Source organism: Onychostoma macrolepis, chromosome 16 (genome assembly GCF_012432095.1).
Source record: "Onychostoma macrolepis isolate SWU-2019 chromosome 16, ASM1243209v1, whole genome shotgun sequence".
NCBI lineage: Eukaryota > Metazoa > Chordata > Actinopteri > Cypriniformes > Cyprinidae > Onychostoma > Onychostoma macrolepis.
Window position 1 is genome coordinate 15,125,703 of NC_081170.1, and position 27,806 is coordinate 15,153,508.

General features: G+C 37.4%; 1 protein-coding gene across 5 annotated transcripts; it reads left to right on the forward strand.

Moving 5' to 3' along the window:
* adam15 (ADAM metallopeptidase domain 15) lies at nt 1-27,806 on the forward strand. Of its 5 annotated transcripts, none has more exons than XM_058746515.1 (25): nt 1-175; nt 2,021-2,115; nt 7,482-7,558; nt 7,639-7,717; nt 7,820-7,896; nt 11,308-11,515; nt 11,612-11,677; nt 11,863-11,934; nt 12,488-12,657; nt 12,747-12,831; nt 12,916-13,064; nt 13,142-13,319; nt 16,817-16,909; nt 16,998-17,193; nt 17,290-17,398; nt 17,624-17,819; nt 18,742-18,819; nt 18,940-19,051; nt 19,168-19,315; nt 20,525-20,633; nt 24,417-24,482; nt 24,608-24,688; nt 26,077-26,145; nt 26,317-26,471; nt 26,576-27,806. In XM_058746515.1, exons 1-25 carry the CDS (start codon nt 1-3, stop codon nt 26,643-26,645), a joined length of 2,913 nt encoding a protein of 970 aa, XP_058602498.1. In that variant the 3' UTR covers nt 26,646-27,806. The 5 variants fall into 5 exon arrangements, with proteins under 5 accessions (XP_058602498.1, XP_058602499.1, XP_058602500.1 ...); XM_058746518.1 differs by lacking the exon at nt 1-175 and adding an exon at nt 6,910-6,962; XM_058746519.1 differs by lacking the exons at nt 1-175; nt 2,021-2,115 and adding exons at nt 6,781-6,797; nt 6,910-6,962.

Below are 27,806 nucleotides of genomic sequence, written 5' to 3' on the forward strand. Positions count from 1 at the left end.
ATGCGTCACTGGACCATGAAGCACCATCATCAGTTGTTCAGGTGTTTTTGGCGAACTCTCGTCACTGTTCTTCTTTTTGAAGGCACCCCGCTCCTGATGTTCAGGGGGACCCTCACTCTGACCCTGAGCAGGGATGACAGCAGCTTCACACGGATAACTCACTCCTTTCACAATGGTATGGGATGCTCTGCTTTGAATATTGCATTGAGAAATTGTTGCATCAAGGCAGTTAGGCATAATTATACATTTGCTTCTAAAGCTTACATACAATGCTCTGTTTTGTTTGTAAAACAGTCAAACAAGAAAGCAACATTAGCTTGGCTTCTATGGTTCCTTGAAGTAGCCCTACCTTTGACATTCACGGAACCTTTTCATTGTTCTTTAGATAATAGATGTAGATGTTCTTCAAACAAAGAAATAAAATGGTTCCTTTAAGAACTGTTCACTAATATGTTAATTCCCTTACGAAAATTAACCATAGTTTTATTATAGTAAAAGTGAAGTAACCATGGTTTTTGGCTATTGACTACAATTTGCCCACAGTTTTACTACAAATATCATGGTTACACTGTGATTAGTGTAGCAAAACCGTGGTTAATCTGTGGTTACCATGGTTTAACTACAGTGACTATGGTTAATTGGTTTTATTTGTAGTAAAACCATGGTTAATTTTCGTAAGCGTTGGGGAACCCAAAATATTTCTTCAATCAGAGAAACACAGCGGACAGCTCAGCTATTTTAGTATAGATAAGTCACAGGCTCGGTTCTTTAATAGCAGACTGTCGTTTACCCACCTAATCACAGGCTCAATGTTTGTAAACAGCTCAAACAGTATAATGTTGGACTGTTCATTCTTGAACATAATTGCTCTTCGATCTGGGCTGCTGGAAAGGAAGATTATTCTATAAAAGCTGTCACACATCCGAAATGCTCGCTCATTCCCTTCAGGATTTCCAGTTCTGACTTGTTTCCAAGTAAATTAAACAGTTTGTTGAGAATAATGTTGTCTCTGCAAGTTTTGTCATTTTTGGCTGGTAGTTCCAGCTATTTGTTCGAGCCAGACTGACCAGATTGTATTTGGTGCTTCTGATCCAGTTTAGAGGCCCTGCAAACCAGTGCAGTACATGCATGCTTCAGCACTGCTGTCAGTCACAGACAAAACAACAGCTGCCCTCAAAACACAGCTAGCCTTTATAGTGGTTCTTACTCACAAGTGTGTTCCTGTTAGGTGTTTGAGTGTGCATTTGAGCAAAACCATTCTAACACTCTGATATGAACCTGCATTATTAGACACAAAATTTAATCAGCACAACTTCAATTCTTTGTAATTGATAGGTTCATAATAAATAATGAAGATAGAATCTTACAGACAGAAACAAAACTATCTGTCTGTGTTAGTTTCACCTAATTTGACATTCAGGGAAATTTTTGGAAACATTAGCAAAACAAATAACCAGTGATTACCCAAGTATTTGGGTTGCATTTACAAAAAACACGCTTTTCACAGTTGAACGGATTAACCCTTCTTTCATTCTGACCCATTTTCAGTAAGCAGTATGAAATAAATACCACAAAGGTTTTCTTTCAAAATAAAATCAAAGTTTCTTTTTCTTTTTCTTTCTTTCTTTATTTCTCTTTCTTTCTTTCTATCTATCTTTCTTTCTTTCTTGTATAAAATTATATATATATTATTTACATTACATGTTATGACATGGCATGCTATGACCTTTTACCTTGGCCCTATACAATATGTTATGTAGCGCTTTATATATAAATTTACTACTAAACACTACTACAACAAGTTTTTTTTCTAAGCACAGGTTGTTTTGCATAAGTAGCTATGAATGGTTTTGTTGTATGCACAAATATAGCAAAGATTTGTTAGAGATTCATTTATTGTTATAAAATACATAAGATGCCAAAAGCATTTGAAATTAACCAGGGAAATGGGCACATTTTGTGTATGACAGTTTATAAGACAATGGGAAGTTTAAAAACTAGTTTTCTTTATCTCCTACAGTCACAAGTCATAGAAGAGACCCGAAGCCTCTGGCAAAGACAAGACCGTTTGCTTTTGTTAATGGACTTAGGAGAAGCCTGAGTGATGTTTTACAGGTAAGTTTTTGCACCGTCTAATAACAGAAATAATTCATCACTGTAAAATATCATGTTAAACTGAATGACATTTCATGCCTGTGTGGATAAAATTCCTTACCGGAACTAGTAATAAAAGTGTGTGTGTGTGTGTGTGTGTGGAATGGGGGAATTTAGCAGGACATGACTTCAGAGTTGCTCTCAACTGCACAGGAAGTGTCCGTCCCCTTAATGTTGCCTCTAGTTCCTCTCTTCTCAGATCATACTTTATGACAGGAAGTTTCCAGCTGAATATTTCAACACACCTACATTCTCCCTCCAGGACAGGACAGATACAGACACCAAACCCACCTCCCTCTCTTGACCTTTAATTACTCATTCACCATCTCATAATTTATTTTATTCCCTTTGTCACTTCTCTCAACAGTGTGATATACAAAATGCTTCCTGGGTTACAAGCTGATTCATTTATTTTGTCATGCACAGCCCCTCTGTGCCTTGTTGAATCACAGAAACTGAGGCAACGATGGTCTGTTTTTAGCCTGTTTTGCCATGGAAAGGAAAGGCGGGTGATGGCTTGGGTGTGGGTGCGTTTTTATGTGTGTGTGTGTGTGTGTGTGTGTGTGTGTGTGTTCCAATGAATACAGTCTGTTGATTATATCCTCAAGCCATCCACCACCCACTAACTGGAACTCAAATTATATTAATATGGCAATTAGAGAGAGTATTCATCTCATCTAAAACCTGAAAATGGCTTATATAGCTTAAAGGGATTGTTCACCCAAAAATGAAGAAAGATCATTTACTCACCCTCATGTTGTTCTAAATCTAGTCATTTTTGTCCATACAATGGAAGTCAACTGTAAACAAAAGAAGAAAGAAAGCAATACAGGTTTGAAACAAATGGGGGTTAGTTAATGATGAGTTTGATGAGAATGACTTTTATGAGCAAATCAAAAACATACTGGTGTGATAAATAATGAGTCGGTTCTTTTTAGAGAATAAAAACATATATAGGGGCCAGTGAAATCTCTCTAGCTATTTCTTTTTAGTGAATCACCAACACTTATGAATCACTCATTTATTCAACCACATGTCCTTAATTTCTTCACGTCCGGGTCTGACTGCATGAGCCAAGAACTGCTATTACGGTTATTAATATGATAATTTGTAGATATAGATACGCATTTTGATATTTGTCAGTGGTATTTTACAAAAACGAAGTGAATCAGTTAAATCTCAAAATGTCATTGCATTTATTATTGAAACAATTCCAGAAATTAATAATAATAAAAGAATCGAAACCAAACGCATATGAGAAGGGCTCATATGGGCCAAGGCTAAGGTGCAGGCAAACCGTGAGTTCTGGTGCAGTTTCCATTCTCCCCTTCTCTTACGCTCTTTTTCTTCATCACACTCAGCTAGCCTCAGTAAAAGTACCCCACCCAGCATTCATCAGCTGCTGAGGTCATCGCATGCGCTCAGGGACATTACCTCAGACTGAAAAACAGAGGCTTATAAAGAGGGGGAGAAATGGAGAAGGGGCGGAGCAGAAGGCAATAACAGAATATAGGGAGAAAGAGGAGAACAGATTGGCTGAGGCAGAGAAAAGAAAGAGAGAAGCAGTATATTCATGGATGGAGTGGTTAAAGGGATAGTTTACCAAAAAAAACTCCTTATCCTCATATCATCCAAACCTGTATGGCTTTGTTTCTTTAAGAGAACACAAAAAGCTTATTTAAATTTAATATAGTTAATGCCCATTTGGTATCAAACCTGTATGAAAAAAGTCTTTTGAAGTCATTAAGATATCAATGATTCAGGAGAATTTTGTAAACAGAAAAAAGAGGGCCAGAGAAAATAAAAATAAATATTGTGTTGCAGTCAAAGAAATCGGAGAGAAAAATTAGTCAGGTATGATGGATGGAAGTTTTAGATGCAAGAATAAAGATCTCTGCTATACCTCCACCTCCAAACTTATTTCTGTCACACGCTTGCTTCATAATATCAAACATAAAACAATGAGCGAAAGTAAATGAAAACCCTCCAGTTTTGTTTCTGGCATGGGTAGTACATGGGATCTGAAAAGTACACCCATTCAAACCCTCTTTTTCATCTTTGCCTCAGCCACTAGTTTGACTTGGCCCTGGTTGTTCAGAGACAACTGCAAACTGCAGTCTCTTCCCAGGAGTTCATAGGAAAGGCGCTCACCAGAACCATCTGATAGCAATAAATGTATAGCCTACAAATAGATGCCTGTGGATTTGTAGGAAACCTGAACAATGCTGGAACAGTATCTGATGGTTGAATGTGGGCTTCAGTTTTTGTGAGGTTCGATCTTGGGAGAAAGTGTTTGTATGGGTGTGTTGTGCAGCTCAGTAAATGACTGCAGATGTGGCTTAGAGAGTGATGCTCTTGTGATGTCAGTCTCATGACCTTTTGGTGAACTTTTTCAGCAAGTCCACAAGATCTTTAAGAGCATTTAAAGCTTTCGCAAGAGACCGGATGAGATCTGAGAGAGCTGTAGGAGGTCTGACATCCATCCAGGATTTCAGCACAACCGTCTTGTGCTTGAGACATGAAATCAAAATTGACCCGGTTTGTTTTCCTAATTCAGATCCCAGGGGCCCGTTTTTTACATGATTCCCAATTATTTATACTTTGATTTCTAGTATTTGTACAGGCTTTACATTTTTATTTCAATGTTGTAATTAGCAATTCATTTAATTTTATCTATGAAGCAGATTTCTTATGTGACAGCATTAAAGTTTCTTAGAGATCCAGTTATCTGCATCTCTGCGCTCCATCAAGCCACTCCCATAATAGCTGTCACCACTCAAATTAATGCACGACTCAGATTAACTGTATAGCATGTAAGACTCCAATACAATTATAAAGTAATTATTTCATCACTAATAAATCTTTCAATGAGTAAAACTGGCTGTGTCTATAGTATTATAGACTACACAAAAATGTTATATTATTTTCAAATTAATTTTGAAATTATTATTATTTTAAATAATTGTCCCTGGACCAGTAGGGTACTCTTATAATAAAGTAGCGGTGGCTGGGACATATTTTAAGTATTAATTCTGCTTAAAAAGATGCAATCTAATCCTGTTTACATGAAATAAGCCTGCTCCCGAGCAGGTTTAAGTTTACGGACCTGTTGCTATGACAGCATCTCCGGGATGAGCTTCGAACCAAACAATCCAAGATCAAGCGAAATCGGCAACAATCAAATCCAGCTAACTGAGTTAGCAACGGTGCTTTTGCGCATTAACTTTATGTAAGGAAAATTTTGTCATTGTAACTTTTCATCAAAAAATAATAACTTGCGCTGCCTCTGAAACAACTGTCCTTTCCAGCTTTCCATGCATGCAGGGAAAATAATGTTAGTAAACCAGTATGCACTGTTTTAAGCTACTGTTGCAGGTGATGCAGCTTTTAAATACTTACCAAAAGCAATTTAATATTAGTTTACATCAATGTAAGACGGCCACTGTAATAATAACAAATAAATTTAGATTTAAAAAAGATTATTTTAATTATTAGGATTAGGACTGGCTATCGATATACATGTCCTGACATCCTGAATTCAATTCATATTCACAAATTCACAATTGAACAGGATTGTGATTCTTTTGAGTATTTCAGTCTGTTATGTTGTTATATTTTACTTACATATGAAAGAAATTCTCAGTTATTCCTAACTGAGCCATATTTTTTCAAGACTAGACAGAATCTAGTTCAGTTGCTTTTTATTTAATAGATGAGCTTGTGAGTGATTCTAAATGATTAATTAAAAAGGCTGGTTCAAACAAGTTATTTGTTCGTGAATCTGGCTATGTGGTTGCTCTGTATGTTTTTGATTCACTAAAATGAACCTGTTTGTCATTTGGACTTCAGGTCGACACAGCATGCGAGTTTCCTGCCATTATTTGGGGGAAACTTTGGTTAAATTGTGACTTCTTTTGGTGGGGCTGTAGATTTAATAGCTAGGTTGCACTGCTGCTGAAGAGAATACTACCATAGAAAAAAAAATCAAAATGAATCCATTCACGAATATCAGGAGTATCACAAAATCAGTATTTTTACTCCATCTATTTGAGCTACATCCAGATGCTCTCGAGAGTGAACTTGACCTTCACCCACCACATGCTTGGAAGTCTCCTAAAACTGCAGTTTCAGCAAAGTTTCCAAACTGGCTCTACTTTTACTATCACTTCTCATAATTTCTTTGATTCTTTTTTTTGGTAGTTTATTCTTTTCTGCTCTGAAATGTTTCATCTTTGCTCTAATGTGGCATTAGCATTTCATCAGATTAAGTGTGTGTTTGTTACTGTATGATCACGTTTTGTTCTTCACATCTACAAATTCAGGATTGCCTTTAACGAAAGGGAGAGAAATAGACACAGAACAAATATAACCTTTCCTTTTAAAGTCAGTTTGTTGTGAGATATGTCTAACTTACATTGACTAGCAGGGAAAGAGAAAGGCCAGTTAGAAGTCAGATAGACCTGCTTTTATTGGCTGAGAGAAGGAGGAGGGGTCAATAAAGTAAGCTGTTACCATTAGCACATTGGAGAAAAGCAGGAAACAGCAGCAGCGTTATAACAGGATGCTGAGTGGGGTTTCACTTTTTCATCAGGCTGCTGAATATGTGTGCGAGCCAAAGGGATGTGATAGAATGGCAGGAAAAGGTGCTTGGAATAGGAAGTGAGATGAGAGAAAGGCTCAGAAAGAGCATGGAGGAGGGGAAGTCTGTTTATAGCCCAGTTCACCCTCTAAAACCAAGCTATTTTATTCTCTCAGAGAACCCATCTTTTCCTCTGGCCATGTGCTGATGCAGTGATTCCAAATCAGAGGTGTGTGTACAAGTTCAGGGTACTTAGAAAGATTTTCTCTCTGCTTTGTTAAATTTATGCAGCAGATTAAATTATAGATTAACTCATTAAAATTAGGCTAGAATCTTTCTGTTGACTTTACTAGCAGAATATATGTGCTACTGTGTCTGTTTTCCACTCAGTAATACTTATAAAATTACATTATTTAGTAATGTGATGGTATGATTTAGCATAAATAATTCTTAACATTATATGAATTAAAACTTAATTTTGTGAATAAAGGGATACTTGGGTCTTACTGGGGCAAAAGCGTTTCTAGAAATTAAGAAACACAGGTTTAACACAAAATATGATTTGTTTGTGATATTTCTGCATGAAGAAAACATGATCTCATCTGTAATGATCTGAATAAAGAGAGTTATTTGCTGAGGTGGATAATAGGCAGGAGATAATAGGCCTTGTTACATCTCTGTATATAACAAATTCACTATTCAAATAATCTCTTTGTAACATAAAATCTGTCTCTCTCATTATCTCCAGAATGGTCACCCTGACAGATTGCAGTGTGGTTTACAAGTGGGAAGCAGCTTGTATATCTTGGACCTGGTGAAAAACCAGTAAGTCATTTCCTGTGTGTGTAATCAGCATCTAATGAAGTTACATAAATCATCATATCTGAACATTTGTCTGCTTGCAGAGATCTTTTGCCAAAGCCGCCTAACGTATTCTACTATCTGCCAAACGGAACTGGGGTGTCCATGAAGGAGAACCCAGTGGTGAGTTGAGTCCTTTGTACACTAGTGCGCATTTATTTCACAGCGCTTTCTGGAATGTTGCAGTTATTTATGCACCTTAACGTCAGTTTGTTTATGTAACAGACGCATTGTTACTATCATGGTTCAGTGCAAGGTTACCCTCAGTCCCGTGTGGTACTCAGCTCCTGCTCTGGGTTACGGTAATATTTGCTTTATATTTTTCAAATCTTACCACTTCCTGTGAGAGATTTAACTGGTCATTGCTAAGCTTTTGAAAATTTTGTGACTTAATTAGTAAACAGTAAGACCGGCTTAGATTTCAGAGGTCATGGAGTTGTTACTTAGTCAGAAAGAATGTGAATTACCTTAATTATTAACACAGATTTTTTATTGGTTTGAGATCAGTTTTTTGATGTCGTTATTATTATTATTATTATCAAATTATTACCCAAATTGACTTAGAAAGCACATACACTACAGTTCACAGGTTTGGGGTCGATGAGAAGTCTCTTGTGCTCACCAAGTGATGGCAAATCTGGATTTTCAGCAGCCATTACTCCATTCTTCAGTGTCACATGATCCCTCAGAAATAATTCCAATACTGATTTGGTGCTAACGAAACATTTCCCATTATTATCAGTGTTGAAAACAGATACAGTGGGGGAAAAAACATTATTTGATCCCCTGCTGATTTTGTACGTTTGACCACTGACAAAGAAATGATCCGTATAATTTTAATGGTAGGTTTATTTTAACAGTGAGAGACAGAATAACAACAAAAAAAATCCAGAAAAACGCATTTCAAAAAAGTTATAAATTGATTTGCATTTTAATGAGTGAAATAAGTATTTGACCCCTTCACAAAACATGACTTAGTACTTGTTGGCAATCACAGAGGTCAGATGTTTCTTGTAGTTGGCCACCAGGTTTGCACACATCTCAGGAGGGATTTTCTCCCACTCCTCTTTGCAGATCCTTTCCAGGTCATTAAGGTTTCGAGGCTGATGTTTGGCAACTCGAACCTTCAGCTCCCTCCACAGATTTTCTATGGGATTAAGGTCTGGAGACTGGCTAGGCCACTCCAGGACCTTAATGTTGCTTCTTTTTGAGCCACTCCTTTGTTGCCTTGGCTGTATGTTTTGGGTCATTGTCATGCTTGAATACCCATCCACGACCCATTTTCAATGCCCTGGCCCTGACGGTACATGGCCCCGTCCATTGTCCCTTTGATGCAGTGCAGTTGTCCTGTCCCCTTAACAGAAAAACACCCCAAAGCATAATGTTTCCACCTCCATGTTTGAAGATGGGGATGGTGTTCTTGGGGTCACAGGCAGCATTCCTCCTCCTCCAAACACAGCGAGTTGAGTTGATGCCAAAGAGCTTGATTTTGGTCTCATCTGACCACAACACTTTCACCCAGTTCTACTCTGAATCATTGGCAAACTTCAGACGGGCTGTGCATGTGCTTTCTTGAGCAGGGGGACCTTGAGGGCGCTGCAGGATTTCAGTCCTTCACGGCGTAGTGTGTTACCAATTGTTTTCTTGGTGACTATGGTCCCTGCTGCCTTGAGATCATTGACAAGATCCTCCCGTGTAGTTCTGGGCTGATTCCTCACCGGTCTCGTGACCATTGAAACTTCACGAGGTGAGATCTTGCATGGAGCCCCAGTCCGAGGGAGATTGACAGTTATTTTGTGTTTCTTCCATGTGGAAATAATCGCACCAACTGTTGTCACCTTCTCACCAAGCTGCTTGGCGATGGTCTTGTAGCCCATTCCAGCTTTGTGTAGGTCTACAATCTTGTCCCTGACATCCTTGGACAGCTCTTTGGTCTTGGCCACGGTGGAGAGTTTGGAATCCGACTTATTGATTGCTTCTGTGGACAGGTGTCTTTTATACAGGTAACAAGCTGAGATTAGGAGCACTCCCTTTAAGAGATTACCTTACCTTGCCTGTATAAAAGACACCTGGGAGCCAGAAATCTTCCTGATTAATAGGGGATCAAATACTTATTTGACTCATTAAAATGCAAATCAAATTATAACTTTTTTGAAATGCGTTTTTCTGGATTTTTTTTGTTGTTATTCTGTCTCTCACTGTTCAAATAAACCTACCATTAAAATGATAGACTGATCATTTCTTTGTCAGTGGGTAAACGTACAAAATCAGCAGGGGATCAAATAAATGTTTTCGCCACTATATGTTGTATTTATGTGGAATCCATTATACATTTTTAAAATAGGTTTATAACAGCATTTATATGAAATAGAAATCTTTTGTAACAATTTAAGTCTTTACTTTTGATTTAATAATAAATATACATTTAGTATTTGTTTGTATCAGATGTACAGTGAGTACACCCCTCACATTTTTGTAAATATTTTATTATATCTTTTCATGTGACAAAACTGAAGAAATGACACTTTGCTACAATGTAAAGTAGTGAGTGTACAGCTTGTATAACAGTGTAAATTTGCTGTCCCCTCAAAATAACTCGACACACAGCCATTAATGTCTAAACCGCTGGCCACAAAAGTGAATACACCCCTAAGTGAAAATGTCCAAATTGGGCCCAAAGTGTCAATATTTTGTGTGGCCACCATTATTTTCCAGCACTGCCTTAACCCTCTTGGGCATGGAGTTCACCAGAGCTTCACAGGTTGCCACTGGAGTCCTCTTCCACTCCTCCATGACGTCATCACAGAGCTGGTGGATGTTAGAGGCCTTGTGCTCCTCCACCTTCCATTTGAGGATGCCTCACAGATGCTCAATAGGGTTTAGGTCTGGAGACATGCTTGGCCAGTCCATCACCTTTACCCTCAGCTTCTTTAGCAAGGCAGTGGTCGTCTTGGAGGTGTGTTTGGGGTCGTTATGTTGGAATACTGCCCTGCGGCCCAGTCTCCGAAGGGAGGAGATCATTCTCTGCTTCAGTATGTCACAGTACATGTTGGCATTCATGGTTCCCTCAATGAACTGTAGCTCCCCAGTGCCGGCAGCACTCATGCAGCCCCAGACCATGACACTCCCACCACCATGCTTGACAGTAAGCACGACACACTTGTCTTTGTACTCCTCACCTGGTTGCCGCCACACACACTTGACACCATCTGAACCAAGTAAGTTTATCTTGGTCTCATCAGACCACAGGACATGGTTCCAGTAATACATGTCCTTAGTCTGCTTGTCTTCAGCAAACTGTTTGTGGGCTTGCTTGTGCATCATCTTTAAAAGAGGCTTTCTTCTGGGACAACAGCCATATAGACCAATTTGATGCATTGTGCAGCGTATGGTCTGAGCACTGACAGGCTGAACCCCCACCCCTTCAACCTCTGCAGCAATGCTAGCAGCACTCATACGTCTATTTCCCAAACACAACCTCTGGATATATTTTGAGGGGACAGCAAATTTACACCGTTATACAAGCTGTACACTCACTACTTTACATTGTAGCAAAGTGTCATTTCTTCAGCGTTGTCACATGAAAAGATATAATAAAATATTTACAAAAATGTGAGGGGTGTACTCACTTCTGAGATACTGTATGTGTTAACATGATGTTCAGTCTGTGTTAGTAATGACGCTAGTAATGACGCTTCTTTTTCTCTCCGCAGGGGAGTGATAGTCATTAACGCCACACTGAGCTTTGAGCTGCATCCTGAGGAAGAAAAGCATGAAAAAGAAGAGGAAGGAAGTGGAGAGATGGAAGAAGGATGGATGCATGTGATCTACCCGACACATCCGCAAACATCCGAGTCTAGAGATTGTGGAGTGTCACATACCTCTATTCCTCCCATTCAGATCATCCCACACACACACAGGGTGAGCATACTGTTTGTGTTTACTGCGTAGTGTATTTATAGGTATGTGCATTTTGTTTGATTATTCTCATGATCCTTTCCTGCTGTTGTGAGACAGAGTAAGAGAGACATTCTCTCAGAGACCAAATATATTGAGCTGGTGCTGGTGGCAGATCATAAAGAGGTAAGAGAGTTGAGATATCTCTGTCTTTCACACTCACACACACAGAGCTGTGAGACACTTGCTCCCTCTACTGGTTAATATACTGCATCACCGCTACTCTTAATTGCTTTACAGTCTAAATATCTGAATATATAAGGTTTCAGTTTTGAATCTGTTTGTGTTCTTTTTCTGTTTCTTCCTCACAGTATCTGAATTATCAGAAGAATAATAAAACAATAATCTATCGCATGTTGGATGTGGCAAACCAAGTAGACTGGGTATGTTTTGTTTTTAAATGTGCAAGTTCTGATCAAAATTTTGTGGTCGGTAAGATTTAGGCTCTTAAGTCTATTAGGCTCACCAATGCTACATTTATTTGCTCAATCAAAAAGTAAAGTCAAAACAGTAATATTGCTGAGTTAAAACATTTTTTTAAATCAATGCTGAATTTTTAACATTACTCCAGTCTTTATTGTCACGTGATTGGCTAATTTGGTGCTCAAGAAGATTTCTTATTATCAATGTTGAAAACAGCCATGCCATTTAAACATAGTTTTTAGGATTCTTTGATGAATAGAAAATGAAACAAAAATAAAAATAACTTCCCAGATTGTTTAAGTTTTATCTTTATTCATTTTAGTACTTACACTTATTTCATTTAATTGCCAAACCAACATTTCTAGTTTTTCATCTGACATTTATTTTACACAAAAACAGTTTTTACTAGTTATAGCTTTAGTTAATAATAACAACACTGCTGGTCACGAAACACTGCACTGAAATTGTGAATCTTGGTCTACGTCTAAATCTCTGTCTGCTCCTCTGTCTCAGTTCTACCGGCCGCTGAATGTACGTGTGGCTCTGCTGGGTTTGGAGATCTGGAGTGACCAGGACAAAATTAAAGTGGATAAAAATCCCACTGAAACTCTAAACCGCTTCCTGGACTGGAGGACCAGGGAGCTTCTACCACGACTACGGCATGACAATGCACAGCTCATCATGTAGGTCCAGGTGTTTTGTGGAAAATATATGCAACAGTTGATGGGATTTTAGTAATTATGGTAAATCATAATTTGCTTTTATATGCTAGGGGTGAATCATTTGATGGGACAACAGTCGGCATGGCATCTCAGTCCTCCATGTGCTCAAAGGATCGGTCAGGAGGAGTGAATGTGGTGAGAGAAATCTTTCGTTTAATCTTGGCCTTTGTACACTAAAAAGACTTGTATTAGCATTAACCCGTGTTTTCTGTACTGTAGGATCATCTGGTGAGTGTATTAGGTGTGGCGTCAACGGTGGCACATGAATTGGGTCACAACCTGGGAATGAGTCACGATACAGCCGACAGGCGCTGCCAGTGCCAAAACGAGCCTCGGCTTGGGGGCTGCATCATGGAGCCCTCCACTGGGTGAGCATTTGTGACTGTCTGATAATATAGTGCTGGTGATAAATCCTGCAGTACGCAGTAAATGCTCCCATGTGCAGGTTTATGCCCGGTCAGCTCTTCAGCAGCTGCAGTGAACGGGATCTCTCTCTCAGTCTCCTGCACGGTGGTGGAATGTGTCTGTTTAACGTGCCTCAGCCAGAGAGTCTTCTGGGAGGTCCACGCTGTGGGAACCTGTACGTGGAGAAAGGAGAGGAGTGTGACTGCGGCCTGCTTGATGTAAGGAAATACCTTTATAAAAAATTATATTTCAAGTGACTGTGACGTCATAATTGGATAGTTCTCCTAAAAGGAACATTTATTCATTTACTTGCCTTCATGTTTTTCCAAATCTGTATGACTTGATTTCCTGTGTGGAACAAAATGTATTGAATTATTATTGTTTTAGGCTGATGATACATGGGGAAACTTTGGGTAATGTTGCCATCAACGGGCAACCAGGTGAGACACAGGGCCCACGACGATCTAAAATATCCAGATAGAAATTTGTTACCCATTCTAAATAGGAAAGTGCACAAGCAACCTTGCTCAACAAAAAGTACCTGGAAAAATTGCTCAAAAATTTGCCCGTGTATCATCAACCTTACAGAGGAAGGAAAGAAATACAGGTTTGGAATGACTATAAAAAATCTGTTTTTTGGAGGGTTGAACTACCCCTGACAGCAAACATTACAGGCACAAATAATTAATTATCAGTAGAGGTGGAGTAAAAATCAATTCACATAAGGATCGTGATTCTGTCTTCCACCAATTCGTGGAATTGATTTACAAGTGTCAATAATTTATTTTCTAAATAGTAGTTAATAATGTTAGGTTGTTGGAACAAAACAGGTGGACGTCAACTGCGAGAGTGGCACATCATTTATTGTGCAGTGAGCTTACTGATTGAATGTAAGAATTTGACAAAATTAGGGGTGTCAACGCATTATTTTTTTAATGCAGATTAATCGTTTGATAAGGTTTGACCCCAACTTCTTCCCGTCATCGCAGCGCGGAAGGTCATCTATCATTGTGTGATGAGGGAACAGCACCAGTGTTGCCAGGGTAATGGCGCAAGTGGGCTATTTTGAAAATACAGTCGCGGGAAAAATTACAGAGCCGTTTTGGGCTACTTTTTTAATGTACCGCGGCCGCCCAAAGTGTATATAGACGAATAAAAATGAAATAGATCCTTTTACTAATGTGTATTATACTTAGAATGTATCCCTGGCAACTTAAGAACTGAGAGGCGGTTGTAACATCACAAACAACGTGAGTTTCAGCAGAGCAGCAGAAATAAACATGACAACAGCCACTATAGATTATATAAGATAATAAACACACAATTACGATATGATATGGTCTGTATGTGATTTTTTTTTTTTTTTAGTTTAATGTGCACATCTGAAGTGCTAATTTGTGCAGCGATATAAAAGGCTATAAATAGCATAATTAACAACAGTAAACGACCAAATTCCACATGTGATCGTAAAAGGAAGTTATTATAAACACTCGATGGTGGTTTGAAGTGAGTTCTGAGTAAAAGTGTACTATTAATCTCATAAATTGTCTTATGAAGCATGATGCTAATATTAGCTCTAATGCAGCTGCAGAACAGGTCCAATTCTTCTTCATAATGCATTTTGTCATAATATTTCACATAAGGTCGCAAAAAATGTTTTGTTGTATTTATTTAGGAAGACTTTTGATAATAGTTGGGTCAATGTTTACTGGGATTGAAGCGATGTGGCTTGGTAAACGTTTTATTGCCAGTTTAAAGGCTGATAATGGCTGAATAAAAACAAAAGATTAATGATAAAAGAATAATAAGGATTATGTCTCATACCTGGCGGAAGTGTGAAAGGTTCTGTTTCCTTAAACTAGTTTGTCATGCATTTCTTTATTTCAACACATTTACAGGTAAATCCTAGTATTTAAAATTTGCGATTAATCATGATTAATCACAGTCCACGACTTTGATTAACGCGATTAAAAAATTTTAATCGATTGACAGCACTAGACAAAATTGACACATACATTTAATAAGGTCAGAAAAAAAAATGAAACTCGCATCAGACAAGGCCATCCAGAAATTAAAGACAGAGAAAAAATGAAGTACTTTATTCTCTATGACTATCAGTCACGTTTTTTTAAATCATCTTTCACTTTAAAATATATTTGTTTAAGCATGGTATTTATAATGGTATTATGTTTGCTATATATTATAAATTCATGTTCTATTCTAAATACTGTTGACTTTAAAGGATTTGTTGTGGAGTGAGGGAAACAGACTAAGATGTAGTTATATAGTTTTAAATGATGTTTGTAAACATTTTGTTTTATTTACAATTATTTTACATTTATTTCTTAAAGGGGTCATATGACATTGCTAAAATGAACATTATTTTGTGTATTTGGTGTAATGCAATGTCTTTATGTGGTTTAAGGTTAAAAAACATTATTTTCCACATACTGTACATTATTGTTGCTCCTTTAAGCCCCGCCTTTCTGAAACACGCCGATTTTTACAAAGCTCATCGTTCTGAGAAGCGAGGCGTGCTCTGATTGGCCAGCTATCCACTGCATTGTGATTGGACAAATACCTCAAGCATGTGACGGAAATGTTACGCCCCTTACCGTATTGTGATGCCGTGTCCCGGTGCGACGACACAAAAACAATAAAACCCATTACAAACGAGGCATTTGTTGCATCCAGTGGGGACATAATTACTGATTATAATGACTTATACTGTTTTTTTTTGCCATGTTTGCATGTCTGCATTTATGATCAGAGAAACGACAAACAATAAGCACTAACGTTACTCTACACAGCTCAAAACTCGCGTTTGAATAGTCGGTGGCAAATTCTTTAAATATAAAAACATACTTACAGGCTGTGAGTCAGAAGCGCCAGACTGTCCTTGCAAAGTGGGAATTGCCCCACTTTATAGAAACAGTCTTTGTGCACAGCTGGCAGGCTACTCTTCCAGGGTCAGGAAATAGTCCTCTGTAAAATGCGATGCACACACTCAAATATTTGGGTTGAACTGTTCAGGAACAGTGTTGTAAATACAACTTAACCACTGATTTCTAGTTGTGTCCTCTTTTGAAAGACCAAACAAAGTAGTTTCGCTTTCACAACGAAACAGTGTGTTTGGCGCCGGCAGGACATGGCGCCGGCTACAGCAACAATACTACAGCGAGAATAGAAGTCACGCCTTCTTTCTTTGCGTATACATTTGGGCGGTGTTTTGCAAATCTCCCCACACCGTGACGTAGACATGTGGGGGTGTGTTTGAATGAGCTGTTTTAGGCGTGGTCGAGTCTTAACTTTTATAAAGAATATCTCTTTGGTTTTGAGACTTTAGTCTTTGCAACTTCAGGGATCTTGTCTATGCACAAACAGCTTGAAACACTCCAAAGAGAAAGGAAAACTTGAAATCGCATCATATGACCCCTTTAATATAATACAATTTACACCGATGTGACTTATGTGTTTTTATGTCTCTCAACAATGCAATTTTGATCCACTGCGAGAGAATTCGGTAGTTTTACTATATCAAATCAAAATTCTATTTAAAATCAAGAATTGTGAGATTACAAACAATTCCCACCCCTAATCATCAAGGCTATCTGAACATGTCAGACTATAGGATTTTAAAACAAATAAATGTAGTAATGCGCTCTTCACCTCTGTAATCTGCTTCCTGTCTGTGTGTGTGTGTGTGTGTATTCAGGAATGTAATGACCCTTGCTGCAATGCCAGCACGTGTAAACTGGTTCCCGGGGCCCAGTGCTCTTCTGATGGCATCTGCTGTGAGAACTGCAAGGTTTGTAAATGTGCATATGTTTACACACCTAGACATGCGTGGGTAATGGCACTCTCTCACTCCATCCCATCCATCTCTTTCCCAACAGCTGCGTGTGGCCGGATCGGTGTGTCGGGAGCCGTTGGGAGACTGTGATTTGCCAGAGTTCTGCACCGGCACGTCGCCCTACTGTCCTCCTAATGTGTTTCTGCAGAACGGAGAGTCATGCAAGGACGGGTCCTCGTACTGCTACAGTGGCGTGTGTGCCAGTCTGGACGAGCAGTGCCAAATGCTCTGGGGACCGAGTGAGTGTCACATGCTTCACAATGATGAATCTGATGATTCTCACCTAGAGTCTAGATTTATTGTGGTTGAATCCCTGTTCTCTCCACCCCTCTAAGACTCCACCCACGCTCCTCCTATCTGCTTCTCCTCTGTGAATAAGCAGGGAAATAAATACGGAAACTGTGGCCAGATGCCCAACGGTTCCTACATCCCCTGTTTGAAATGGTGAGGACATGTAGCCTAAAATCTGATAATTTCCAAGCACTGATATGATCATGATTGTTTCCTAAAATGTTTATTATCCAACTGTCTGTTTTGTGATTTATTTGCATATACTGTGGTAGCATAATTACAACAAAACTGTGCTGTAATGTTGTTTACATCCATTACATCAGACCTTAGGGAAATATGATTGTAATCTTTGTTTTTAATGTGCTCTGTTTTGCTTAGGGATGTGCACTGTGGTAGGATCCAGTGTCAGGGTGGAAATGAGCGTCCTCTGCTTGGCTCCAACGCTGAGATTCTGACAACAACTGTCAAACTGAACCAGAGTGACTTTACCTGCCGGGGTGCCTACTTTAATCTAGGTGATGATGTTTCGGACCCAGCCATGGTGTCACAGGGGACGGCCTGTGGGCTCAACAAGGTGAGTGTCCATAAAATGTGTCTTTTTAGGATTGTTAATTACGTAATACAGATATTCTACTGTACATTTAGTGTCATTAATCATGCAGAGTTATTACTAAATTTCATAATAAGAGATTTTCTTAACATAGGAAGAGAATTAGGAATATTGTTGTTGTTGTTTTTTCATCACAGAATCCTGAAAAAAAAAATGGTTTCCACAAAATATTATATGTGACTCTGGACCACAAAAGCAGTCTTAAGTAGCACGGGTATATTTGTAACAATAGCCAAAAATACATTTTATGGGTCAAAATGATCTTTTATGCCAAAAAACATTAGGATATTAAGTAAAGATCATGTTCCATGAAGATATTTTGTAAATTTCCTGCTGTAAATGTATTAAAACTTAATTTTTGATTAGTAATATGCATTGCTAAGGATTCTTTTGGACAGCTTTAAAGGCAATTTTCTCAATATTTAGATTTTTTTTGCACCCTCAGATTCCAGATTTTCAAATAATTGTATCTCGGCCAGAAATTGTCCTATCCTAACAAACCATACATCATTGGAAAGCTTCATACCATACATCAGTTTATTCAGCTTTCAGATGATGTATAAATCTCAATTTTGAAAAATTGATCCTTGTGGCTGGTTTTGTGGTCCAGGGTCACATATTATATTAGCGTACTATCTTAGTACTAATCAGCACAAATCAGCATATCAGAATGAATTTTAAAGGATCATGTGACACTGAAGAATGAACTAATGTAATTTCAGCTTTTCCATCAAAGGAATAAATTGCACTGTAACATATATTGAAATAGAAACAGTTATTCTAAATAGTAATATTTTACAATAATAAATATTATATACATTTATTTATAGTCCTGGAGAATTTTTTTAATGTATTGCTTGTTTGATTTATTGGATTGTTTTCTTAGGCATGTGTTGACCAAAAGTGCCGGGACGTGTCCATGTTTGGTGTTGAGGAATGCCGCAGGAAGTGCAATGGCCACGGGGTGAGGAGGGGGGAGGGACGGAGTGGAAACTGCCACTTCAGACACTTATAAACATTTTTGAGTTTTTTTAAACACAATTATTTTTCTCAGTTTTCTCTGTTTTTGCCTTTGTTTGTGTAGGTGTGTAACAGTAATAAGAACTGTCACTGTGATGAAGGCTGGGCTCCTCCTGACTGCAGATACTCTGGAACCGGCGGCAGTGTGGACAGCGGCCCTGCAAGAGAGCCCAGAGGTACCACACACACACACACACTGATTCATTAGACATTTGGACTCAGTAAGTAACACATAATCACAATGATTACATTGGCGTGGTAGTGTTTAGCCTGTTTTTTTGTCTGTATACAGATTCAGATCCTGCGCGGGTGGCTCTGCTGGTCATTTTCCTGTTTGTGTTACCGGTCTCGCTGCTGTTTGTCGCCCTCCGTTTCCCCCGCTGTCGACGAGGCCTTGTGTACCTTGGCCACACCCCCTTCAATAAGAGCCGACAGAGCCGGTAAGACTGGGAAAAACACAGAATGACACAGAGCTTAAAAGATGACATACTTTATTAAAGCAATTTATCTCACTTTAGTATAGCAGCATTGACAAATTATGTGAGAGATACTAATAAATAATTTATTTAAAAATACATTTAAAAAATGCAATTTAATCTTGCAATGACTTAAAATATGATGAGCATGTTTTTAACTTCTGAATTAAAATTATTTTTGGGAAAGATAAATCATAAATGTCCTGGTGAAACAACAGTCCGGACAACATAATAAAGGAAAAAAGCTTTAAAAGGAATTAAATTAGTAAAAAGAAAAAATCTTTTATTATGTAGAAATAATTAATAAATAATTTAACATTTTAATAAATAAATAAACTGCTTATTGATATTTAAAATTGCATAAGTTTTTTAAAAACAAATGAAACCAAAATGAATACAAAGAGTACATTTCTAAGAGTTTAGCACAAACATACTGTAAAAAAAAAAAAATCACTGGTACCATAAAAATACAATAGTCATACAGAAATTACAACCTTAGGTGTTAATGTCAGATAAAAGATAAGATCATTCATCACAGTCAAAGATCATATTATAAATCATTAATGATATTATTTTACTGTCTTTTACCTACGGTGCAGTGGGGTCTCGGTGGCTTATATTGAATACTGTGTGAAAGAGGAAAACCAGAGGTATCTCTGAATGTGGAGTTTCAGTTTGTGGTGCAAAACAAGTCATGTGGTAGCAGTCGCTATTCTCCTATAGCTGAACATTTGTCTCTCACCAGCAGGGGCTTTAAATGACAATGAAAAAAAAAAAATCATTAAAATTGGCTTAGCATTGGCTGTCATTGACAAGCTCCTCTCTGGTTATGTGCATTGTAGTACTTCCAGCATAAGAGTTTCTTACATTTTTTTTAAGACACCAGAGGTCTGGTTCGATGAGAAAAAAATGTTTGTTTAGTTTTAAATGTTAAGTGTCTCCCTGCTAGCTGTCTTTCTCACACAGTTCTCCAGTTCCCTATTAAACAACAGTATGTGAAGTAGATTTAGATAGTGAGATGCTTGTTGTTCTGTAACATTAAATTATATTGGTATAAATTTATGTATCGTTGACCAGCAACAAATAGTTCTCAACATATTTAATTTCTTTATGCTGAAAAAAGTAACATTATTTTGAGGTTAATATTGTGAAGATATTGTATTTTCCCCACAGGACTCCTGCCATGGAGCTTGCAAATGCTCGAAATGGAGATCAGGTGCAACCGCTCAGGTACCAGTGGCCCCACCAGAGCGACATCCCTCTCACCCAGGCAATCAGCAAGGTACAGTAAATCTGATCTAGAGAAAAACATTACTGCTCCAGAGCATCGCTCAGTGATACAATTACTGGAACATGGTCTTCTATAATACCGGTGTAGGGTTACTGAGAGTCTGTACAGAAATACAGAAATGAGCTCATAGTGAGGTCATGTCCAGAGAGGTGAAATGACAAAGCAAGCTGGTGGTAGATTAGACTAGAGTTTGGGGTCTGTAAGATTTGCTCACATCTTTTTTGTTGTTGAAAGAAGTGTCTTACGCTCACAAAGGTTGCTTTTATTTGGTCAAAAATACAGTGAATATGACAATATGGTGAAATTTTATAACAATTTAAAGGTGCCATAGAATGCATTGATACAATATTTTTAATTGTTCTCTGATATCTACATAGAAGGTATGTGGCTTAGATAAGGGCAAAAATTCTCCAGAAACGGTTTTATATGTCCATTTACAACCCTAGGATTTCTCCTTAGAATGAAATGATCTGTTATTACCACTGAGATCAGTGGTTATTACCTTATTTGGAAGGGTCATGAATAACAATGTTGAGCTCTGCTCTGATTGGTTGTTTCACAGTGCTGCTCATTTCAGTAGCTCACAGGAAGGAAACACAGGGAAAATATATATTTCAGTACTTTTTTGCGCAGAAATATCGGTGGGTGTTTATACTGTAAATAAAATGCAGGCATCAGGGAGCATATTAGCTAATTTGGTGCTCAATAATCAGTTCTTATCATTGTTGAAAACATTCGCAAAAGAATTGAATGAAAAGTTGAAAATAACAAACATATTTACTGTCACTTTTGATCCTTACTGAATAAATGTAATTTATATATTTAAAAAAAACTTACTAACCCCAAACTTTTAGTTCTGTAAATTCTGTAATTCGTCTATAAATCAAAAATGGAAATAATAGCACAAATGAATGAACCAAACACTTTTTTTAAACAAAAAAGGAACTAAACTAATATTTAAACAAAATATTTAATGAATAAATGAGTAAAATAAGTAAAAATTTTAAATAATACAACTTAATATTTTATATTATTGAATCTATTATATGAATCTATTGGCAGTTCTAGTCTCTTTTCATCCGTTTCCCAAGGCTGTTTAATCGTTGCCAAAGATAAAGATACTGAGATAACAACCTGGTATCAAATCAAAGTTTCTGGTAATGATCCAACCCTAGAATGTATCCCGTGGTTCTCTGTGGTAGATTATTTATTTTTTATCAGTAAGTAGGACAGAGGTAAAATCCTAGTTATAAATGTCCGTTGAAAGGTGAATTAAGACTACTGAGGGCTGATAGACAGTGTTTGGTTTATAGACCCTTACGAAAAAGAAGTTTATTCAAGTGTGCTATTAGTATACATTGTTTAAACTTAAAAATATAGGAAAGTACACTTTTAGTCTACTTTTTATGTACTTCTCAGTAGGGGTGTCCCCGACTAAGGATTTTCATAGTCGAATCGGAATTTTCGAATCATGCCGATAGTCGACTGATAGTCGAATCATATATTTGGGGGCGGGGCAAAATACATTACCAAGAATCAAGTCAAGACATTCGACAGTCATAAATACACAGGGAAAATGTGTAACGGACACCTCGCAGATACAAACGAGGTAAATAATGTTTTATGTTTTGATTAAAAGATAGTTAACATTAAACGTCAGCGAAACCCTTAAGAATTCACAACTTTTTTTTTTACAATAGTGCTCTCATTATAACGTTATGTATATGATCGTAGTTATGACGTTCTGCATTTCTGTTTTGAGCTGCGCGTGCTGAAGATGACCATAGAATGAAGCATAGCAGGTTTTTAATCAATGGGATTTAACTCATTTATCTCACATAGAATACGCTTCGTTATTTATATAACATAACGTTAATATTACCACTGCACAAAATGCCCCGAATGCACATGAACGCGTCTGCGTGGCTCTGAATGAACTCCTTTTGTGGACGCGTTCTTCACGCAATAACATGCAGAAACACAACTAAACACTAAAAAAAATCACAGCGTTTTATTATAATAGTGTTCTCATTATAATGCTATGTATGTAGGCTACAGTATATGACAGTGCCAGTCATAGTTATTAATATTCTGCATTGTTGTCCTTGTCCTGCTCGCACTGCGCGCTGAAGAGATAATCACTGTATAGTACTACAACTCAACCAAAGGCATCTTATATGAGATAAATAATATATACACGATACAATAAACTGAATGAAACGTTTTGAAATCACTTACACCCTACCTGACCGGGAAAAAAAAACAAAGTCTTCCACTGTGCCTGTGTCAATTTGAGTCTTGTTAAAGATTTAAATCCCTGCCGCCAAGATGCTCCTCTGTTGGTCACGGATTAGAAAGCGAAATTTAAATCTATAGGGGATAGATTTGGATTTATTCACGCACATTAAAATATTTTTTCAAAGCTTCTTTCTTTTAAGATTCTTATTTACAGCATTATCATAATAGGCTGTATATTAACTATTTACCAGGAAAAAAAACGGTAGTTCGATGTGAAATCAGACACTGAGCACCCCCATATAGCCAAAATGGCATGATAATAATAACACCCTGGGAATATTCGACTGTGAGATTGGGAGTCGAATCAGGCTCCTCGAATCGAAGCATCAAATCGTCGACTATTCGGGGACACCCCTACTTCTCAGAAGTAGGCTTTATGTACTTCTCAGAAATATACTTAAAATGACATTTAAGTATACTTTACTTATACTTAGAAAAAGTCTAAATATATGTGAGCTATACTTGTGCTCCTAGAATCCGTGTTTTCATTGTTATATGGTAGGGGGTGCTAGTACACATCTTCTGTACAGAATTTCCAAAAAAACACAAGTGAAGAAGAAACCAAAACAACAGATGCTTCCACATGTAATCTAACATGATCATCAGACATAAAACAGCATCAAAACTGTGTAACGTTATGGAATAAAATGTCGACCAATGTAGAGGTAATAATGACTGTCAAGCTTTGGGGTGTTGATCGAATGATTATCATTCTGAATCCAAATCATAGTCTTTTTTCAGCTTTTTGTTCAAAATGTTGTTTATTTCTTTATTTTTAATTTATGAAACTTACCCACATTCAAGTGTTTAAAAAAAGAATGCATGAAGCTAGAATAAAATGTTTTTGTTTACAAGCAGATACCCTGTTCTTTCTTTGGATGTTTTGTACGTTCAGATATTCATATAACAAAATGTATACAAATTAATGCCTAAATAGGGACATAGTAGTATACTTAAAGTATACTTTTATATAGTAGAATGTGGGCCAATTTAGTCCCAAGGAGTATTGGAATAGTATTCTACTAGTACACTGATATTTGTATACTTACTACATAAAGTATAGTTAAAAAGATACTTGAGTTTACTTAAGTATTCTTAATAAAATAAACTTGAAGTATACTACTTTTTGGTAAGGGGAGGTCACAGTCCTTCTCTTTCACCTGGATAACAAAATTGGTCTGGGTGACTCGAACATCGATCCGTGGAAAAATGTTTTTGTTTTCTGTATGTAACACATACATTGCTTCTCTGTTGAACCTTCCCTGCATGAATACTGTATATGTTTCCACATTAACTTCTAAAATATCTGACAGTTACTGGAGTTCACTCAGTCTCCTTCTGCTGCTGTAACAATATCAGCCAATGGCTTACTGTCATGCCTAAACCAGCTAACTTTCCTTATGGTAACATGCATGTGCAATAAAAGTTCACTCCCTCTCTACTACCCCCTCCGCAACACTTTTGTCTTATTGTTAGGTCCAAAACAGGCCTGCTGCTCCAACTAAACCTCTTCCACCTGATCCTGTTGTTAAACCCGCTCAGGTAAATCTCATTGCTACTCACAAAGCTTGTGAGAAACAGAGATGTATAGAGGTGTTCTGGTAGATGTAGCGGTGTGTGATATACACAAACCAATGCAGATTTTATTGCTCTTTCTGGTTCTTCAGTTGGCGGGGCATTGGCCCGCCCCTCCCACCAAACCCCTCCCTCCTGACCCCATCCCCTCAGAGAGCAAGATGCAGTGCAAGGTAGAGGGAGCAGTTGCTGCTAGCTGCCATGTATGACTGTGTCTGTTGTTGTGTCTTGGCCCAAAGTGTCTACCTTTAGAAACTCACTCCATGTTTGTAGTTGTGGTCCGTGTCTCTGTGTGGTTGCATGCGGGTTGCTGTCCTTGTCATTTGGGTTGAACAGTAAGATGATGGTGGTTTGTGCATGCGGATGGGAGTGAATGGAGTGAGATCAGACTGGGGGAGAGCAAGAGGTCATATGTAAACTGGAATATTTTTTAAAATATCATCATAAAGAAAATGTTCTGTTGACATCTAATTCGTCATAATGTGCACTTCCAGTTGTAAGTTAAGTTCAGTTGACTTGACTTGAATGCTTATGTTTAATAGCTTTACCTTAATTAGATTTGTAAACCAGTATTCATTAACAGACAACATATGCAATCACAAATAGTAATTTTTATTAATTAATGTATAAAAGTGCAAAACTTAAATTAACTCACAACCCTAGTGATTTGGAAAAAGGATGGATGGAAATTAGATTAAATTATTGAATTAATTTAAATAAAATATTAATAAAACTAAAACAAAATTAATTCAGTATAAAATTAAATTGTTAAAATTAATAAAATTAAAAAAATTAAATTTTAAAATTACATTTACATTTGAATTATTAATTTCATTAAAATAAATTATTTAATACATTTAAACATTTCAAAATTAAATTATTTCAGATTTATTTTTAAATGTTGTATAAAACCTAGTGCCCTTGTGTGAAAGAGTTAATATATGCCAACACTAGAAGCAGTGACTTTAGTTATGTGTATTTTAAACAGTTTTTCACACCTGAAGACAGCTTGATTGAAATTTTGAACATCAAAGAAATAAAAAAAGACTACATTTGTGCTCATTTTACCGCTAGATACATATTATCACCTTCCACGATAAAATTTGAGCAGTTGAAGAGTTGGATAACATCATTATTAATAATAACTAGTTTGTAAAAACTATTCTGTGATGCATTATGCAGAAAAACTTTATGTACTAAGCATTATATGAGAGTAGGTGATATCAAAACAACAGTGTTAACCTCACTTTAATAGTAACAGTACTTTAACCTTAGTTCAAGCTTAGTACAGTGCTGTGAAAAAGCCTTTGCCCCCATGTGCATATATAGCATGTGTTTTGTCTCTCCCAGTCTCTTGCATGGATGAATCAGAGGAATCAATTGTGCAGTGCATGGCCTATGATTCAGTCTGGTCTCAGACAAGTTAATTTTGTGATCAAGGGAAAAATCATGGTGGAATAGATTGATCCCCAATGATTTGAGTAAAACGGCACAGTAAGAAAGTCTCACCCAGCGCTTGCCTTTCTCTGTCACATGGCTGCATCTGCGACTGTACGTCCAGCCCACAGGAACACGACCGGCTGCACCAAGCAAGCCTCTTCCTCCTGACCCTGTCCTCTCTACCCGACAGGTATTGCCTCAGGCGTGTAAAGTGTAACTCTCTATTAACAATACTAATCAGCTCTTGTTCTGAGTATCTATTTCTCTCAGTGCAGTCCTTTAGTCCATTATTTTGATCTATAGTGTATTGTAAATTGAACATATAAGACAAAAAATGTTGAATGACCTCATCCTGTTTCAGAACCCTGTTCCCCCCAAACCTCCGGTTCCTAAGAAACCACTGCCTATGGATCCTTCATCCCACCCTCATCCACCCCCACTGCTTGGACATCCAGGACCTGCCACATCTTCATCATCTTACCCACGTAACCCTGCATCAGCTGTTGCTCCTGCCAGGTGACACGACTGATGCTTTTTTTCTGTAACATTATACAACAGGCAAGAGATTAAATATTGTCTATGGAAAAGTGTAATTGATGAAATCTTATTTCTATGTACAGACCTGTCCCTCATCCGCCTTTACGGAGACAGCAGTACCCTGGGAAACCCCACGCTCCTCACCAAGTATAGTCAGGAAGGAAATGCTGGCCCGGCTGCAAATTTATGGACTACACTTTTCTTTTTTTTTTTTTTTGTCTTGTTTAATAGTAAAAAATAATTGTCATTTAAAACAAGATTAAATTTGAGAAGAAAAATTGCATAACATATTAAGACTTATTTTTAGAGAATATATTCTGAATATATAGGGTATAATAAATAAATATATATATATATATATATATATATATATATAATAGGGTAAGAAATAGGGTGAGATATGCAGTTTTCCTTCTCATGTAAATGTATCTTAAGGACTTTTATGGCTTCTTATTTTTACTGGGAAACAAGACAAAAACCAATGATCAAGAAAAAGATTTTTTTGCCATTTGGACCCACTGTGGGACACTATGTGATGTAGACTTGCACAATTCTATTTGCACTGACCATGAGTGAGGATTTGATTCTGCAGGGTGAACATTAACACCTGTACAGACCTCTGTTGCTCTGCAGCTGGATCAAAACTTCAACTTGCAACTCATTTTGAGGCTCACTGGGCTATCTGAGAAATTACAGACTCCAATGAAGCTGAAAGAATGTTATAATTCTAAAACTCTAAACTTTTAAAAGTTGACATGAAGTGGATGTACATTCCTTTTGTGATTCAGATGCTCAGTTCAATGCATGGAAATAGGATATGACGAGATGATGCCTTGAGGAAGGAGTACTGATGACTTTCTCTGAGATGCTGTTTGCATGCTCAATTTGCCTGATCTGATTTTTTTCCTACAGGATCTCTTTGGTGCCTAAATACTTTGCCACAAAACATTTCATCAATGATCGTTCTAATACAGTCGCACCAAAACTGAATTTCCAAACTCTGTTTCTAGAGCTGAAAATTCCCCGTAAATTCTGTGCGGTGTATTACATTCCATTGAACATCAGCTGGTCTCAGCACAGACATTAGCATTGGACACAAACACACGTTCTCTGTAAAGTCTTTACTGTAAAGTAATGTCTTATATCGGTATCAAGACCATTCATATTGTGATTGTAAATGCTGCTGCAGGGGAAAAGCTGGCTGATTGGAAGATGGCCTTTTCGATCAAAGCACTGAGGAAGGTATATTTAAGTGTATTTTGACATATGCAGTATTTTTAATGGAATAAACATGGGATTTATTTTTACAGTTGA

Coding starts and splice junctions, on each gene's coding strand:
- adam15 (XM_058746515.1), top strand. CDS start 1: ATGCGTCACTGGACCATGAAGCACCATCATCAGTTGTTCAGGTGTTTT. Junction 7,718..7,819: donor CCATGAAGGAGAACCCAGTG/GTGAGTTGAGTC, acceptor TTTATGTAACAG/ACGCATTGTTACTATCATGG. Junction 7,897..11,307: donor AGCTCCTGCTCTGGGTTACG/GTAATATTTGCT, acceptor TTCTCTCCGCAG/GGGAGTGATAGTCATTAACG.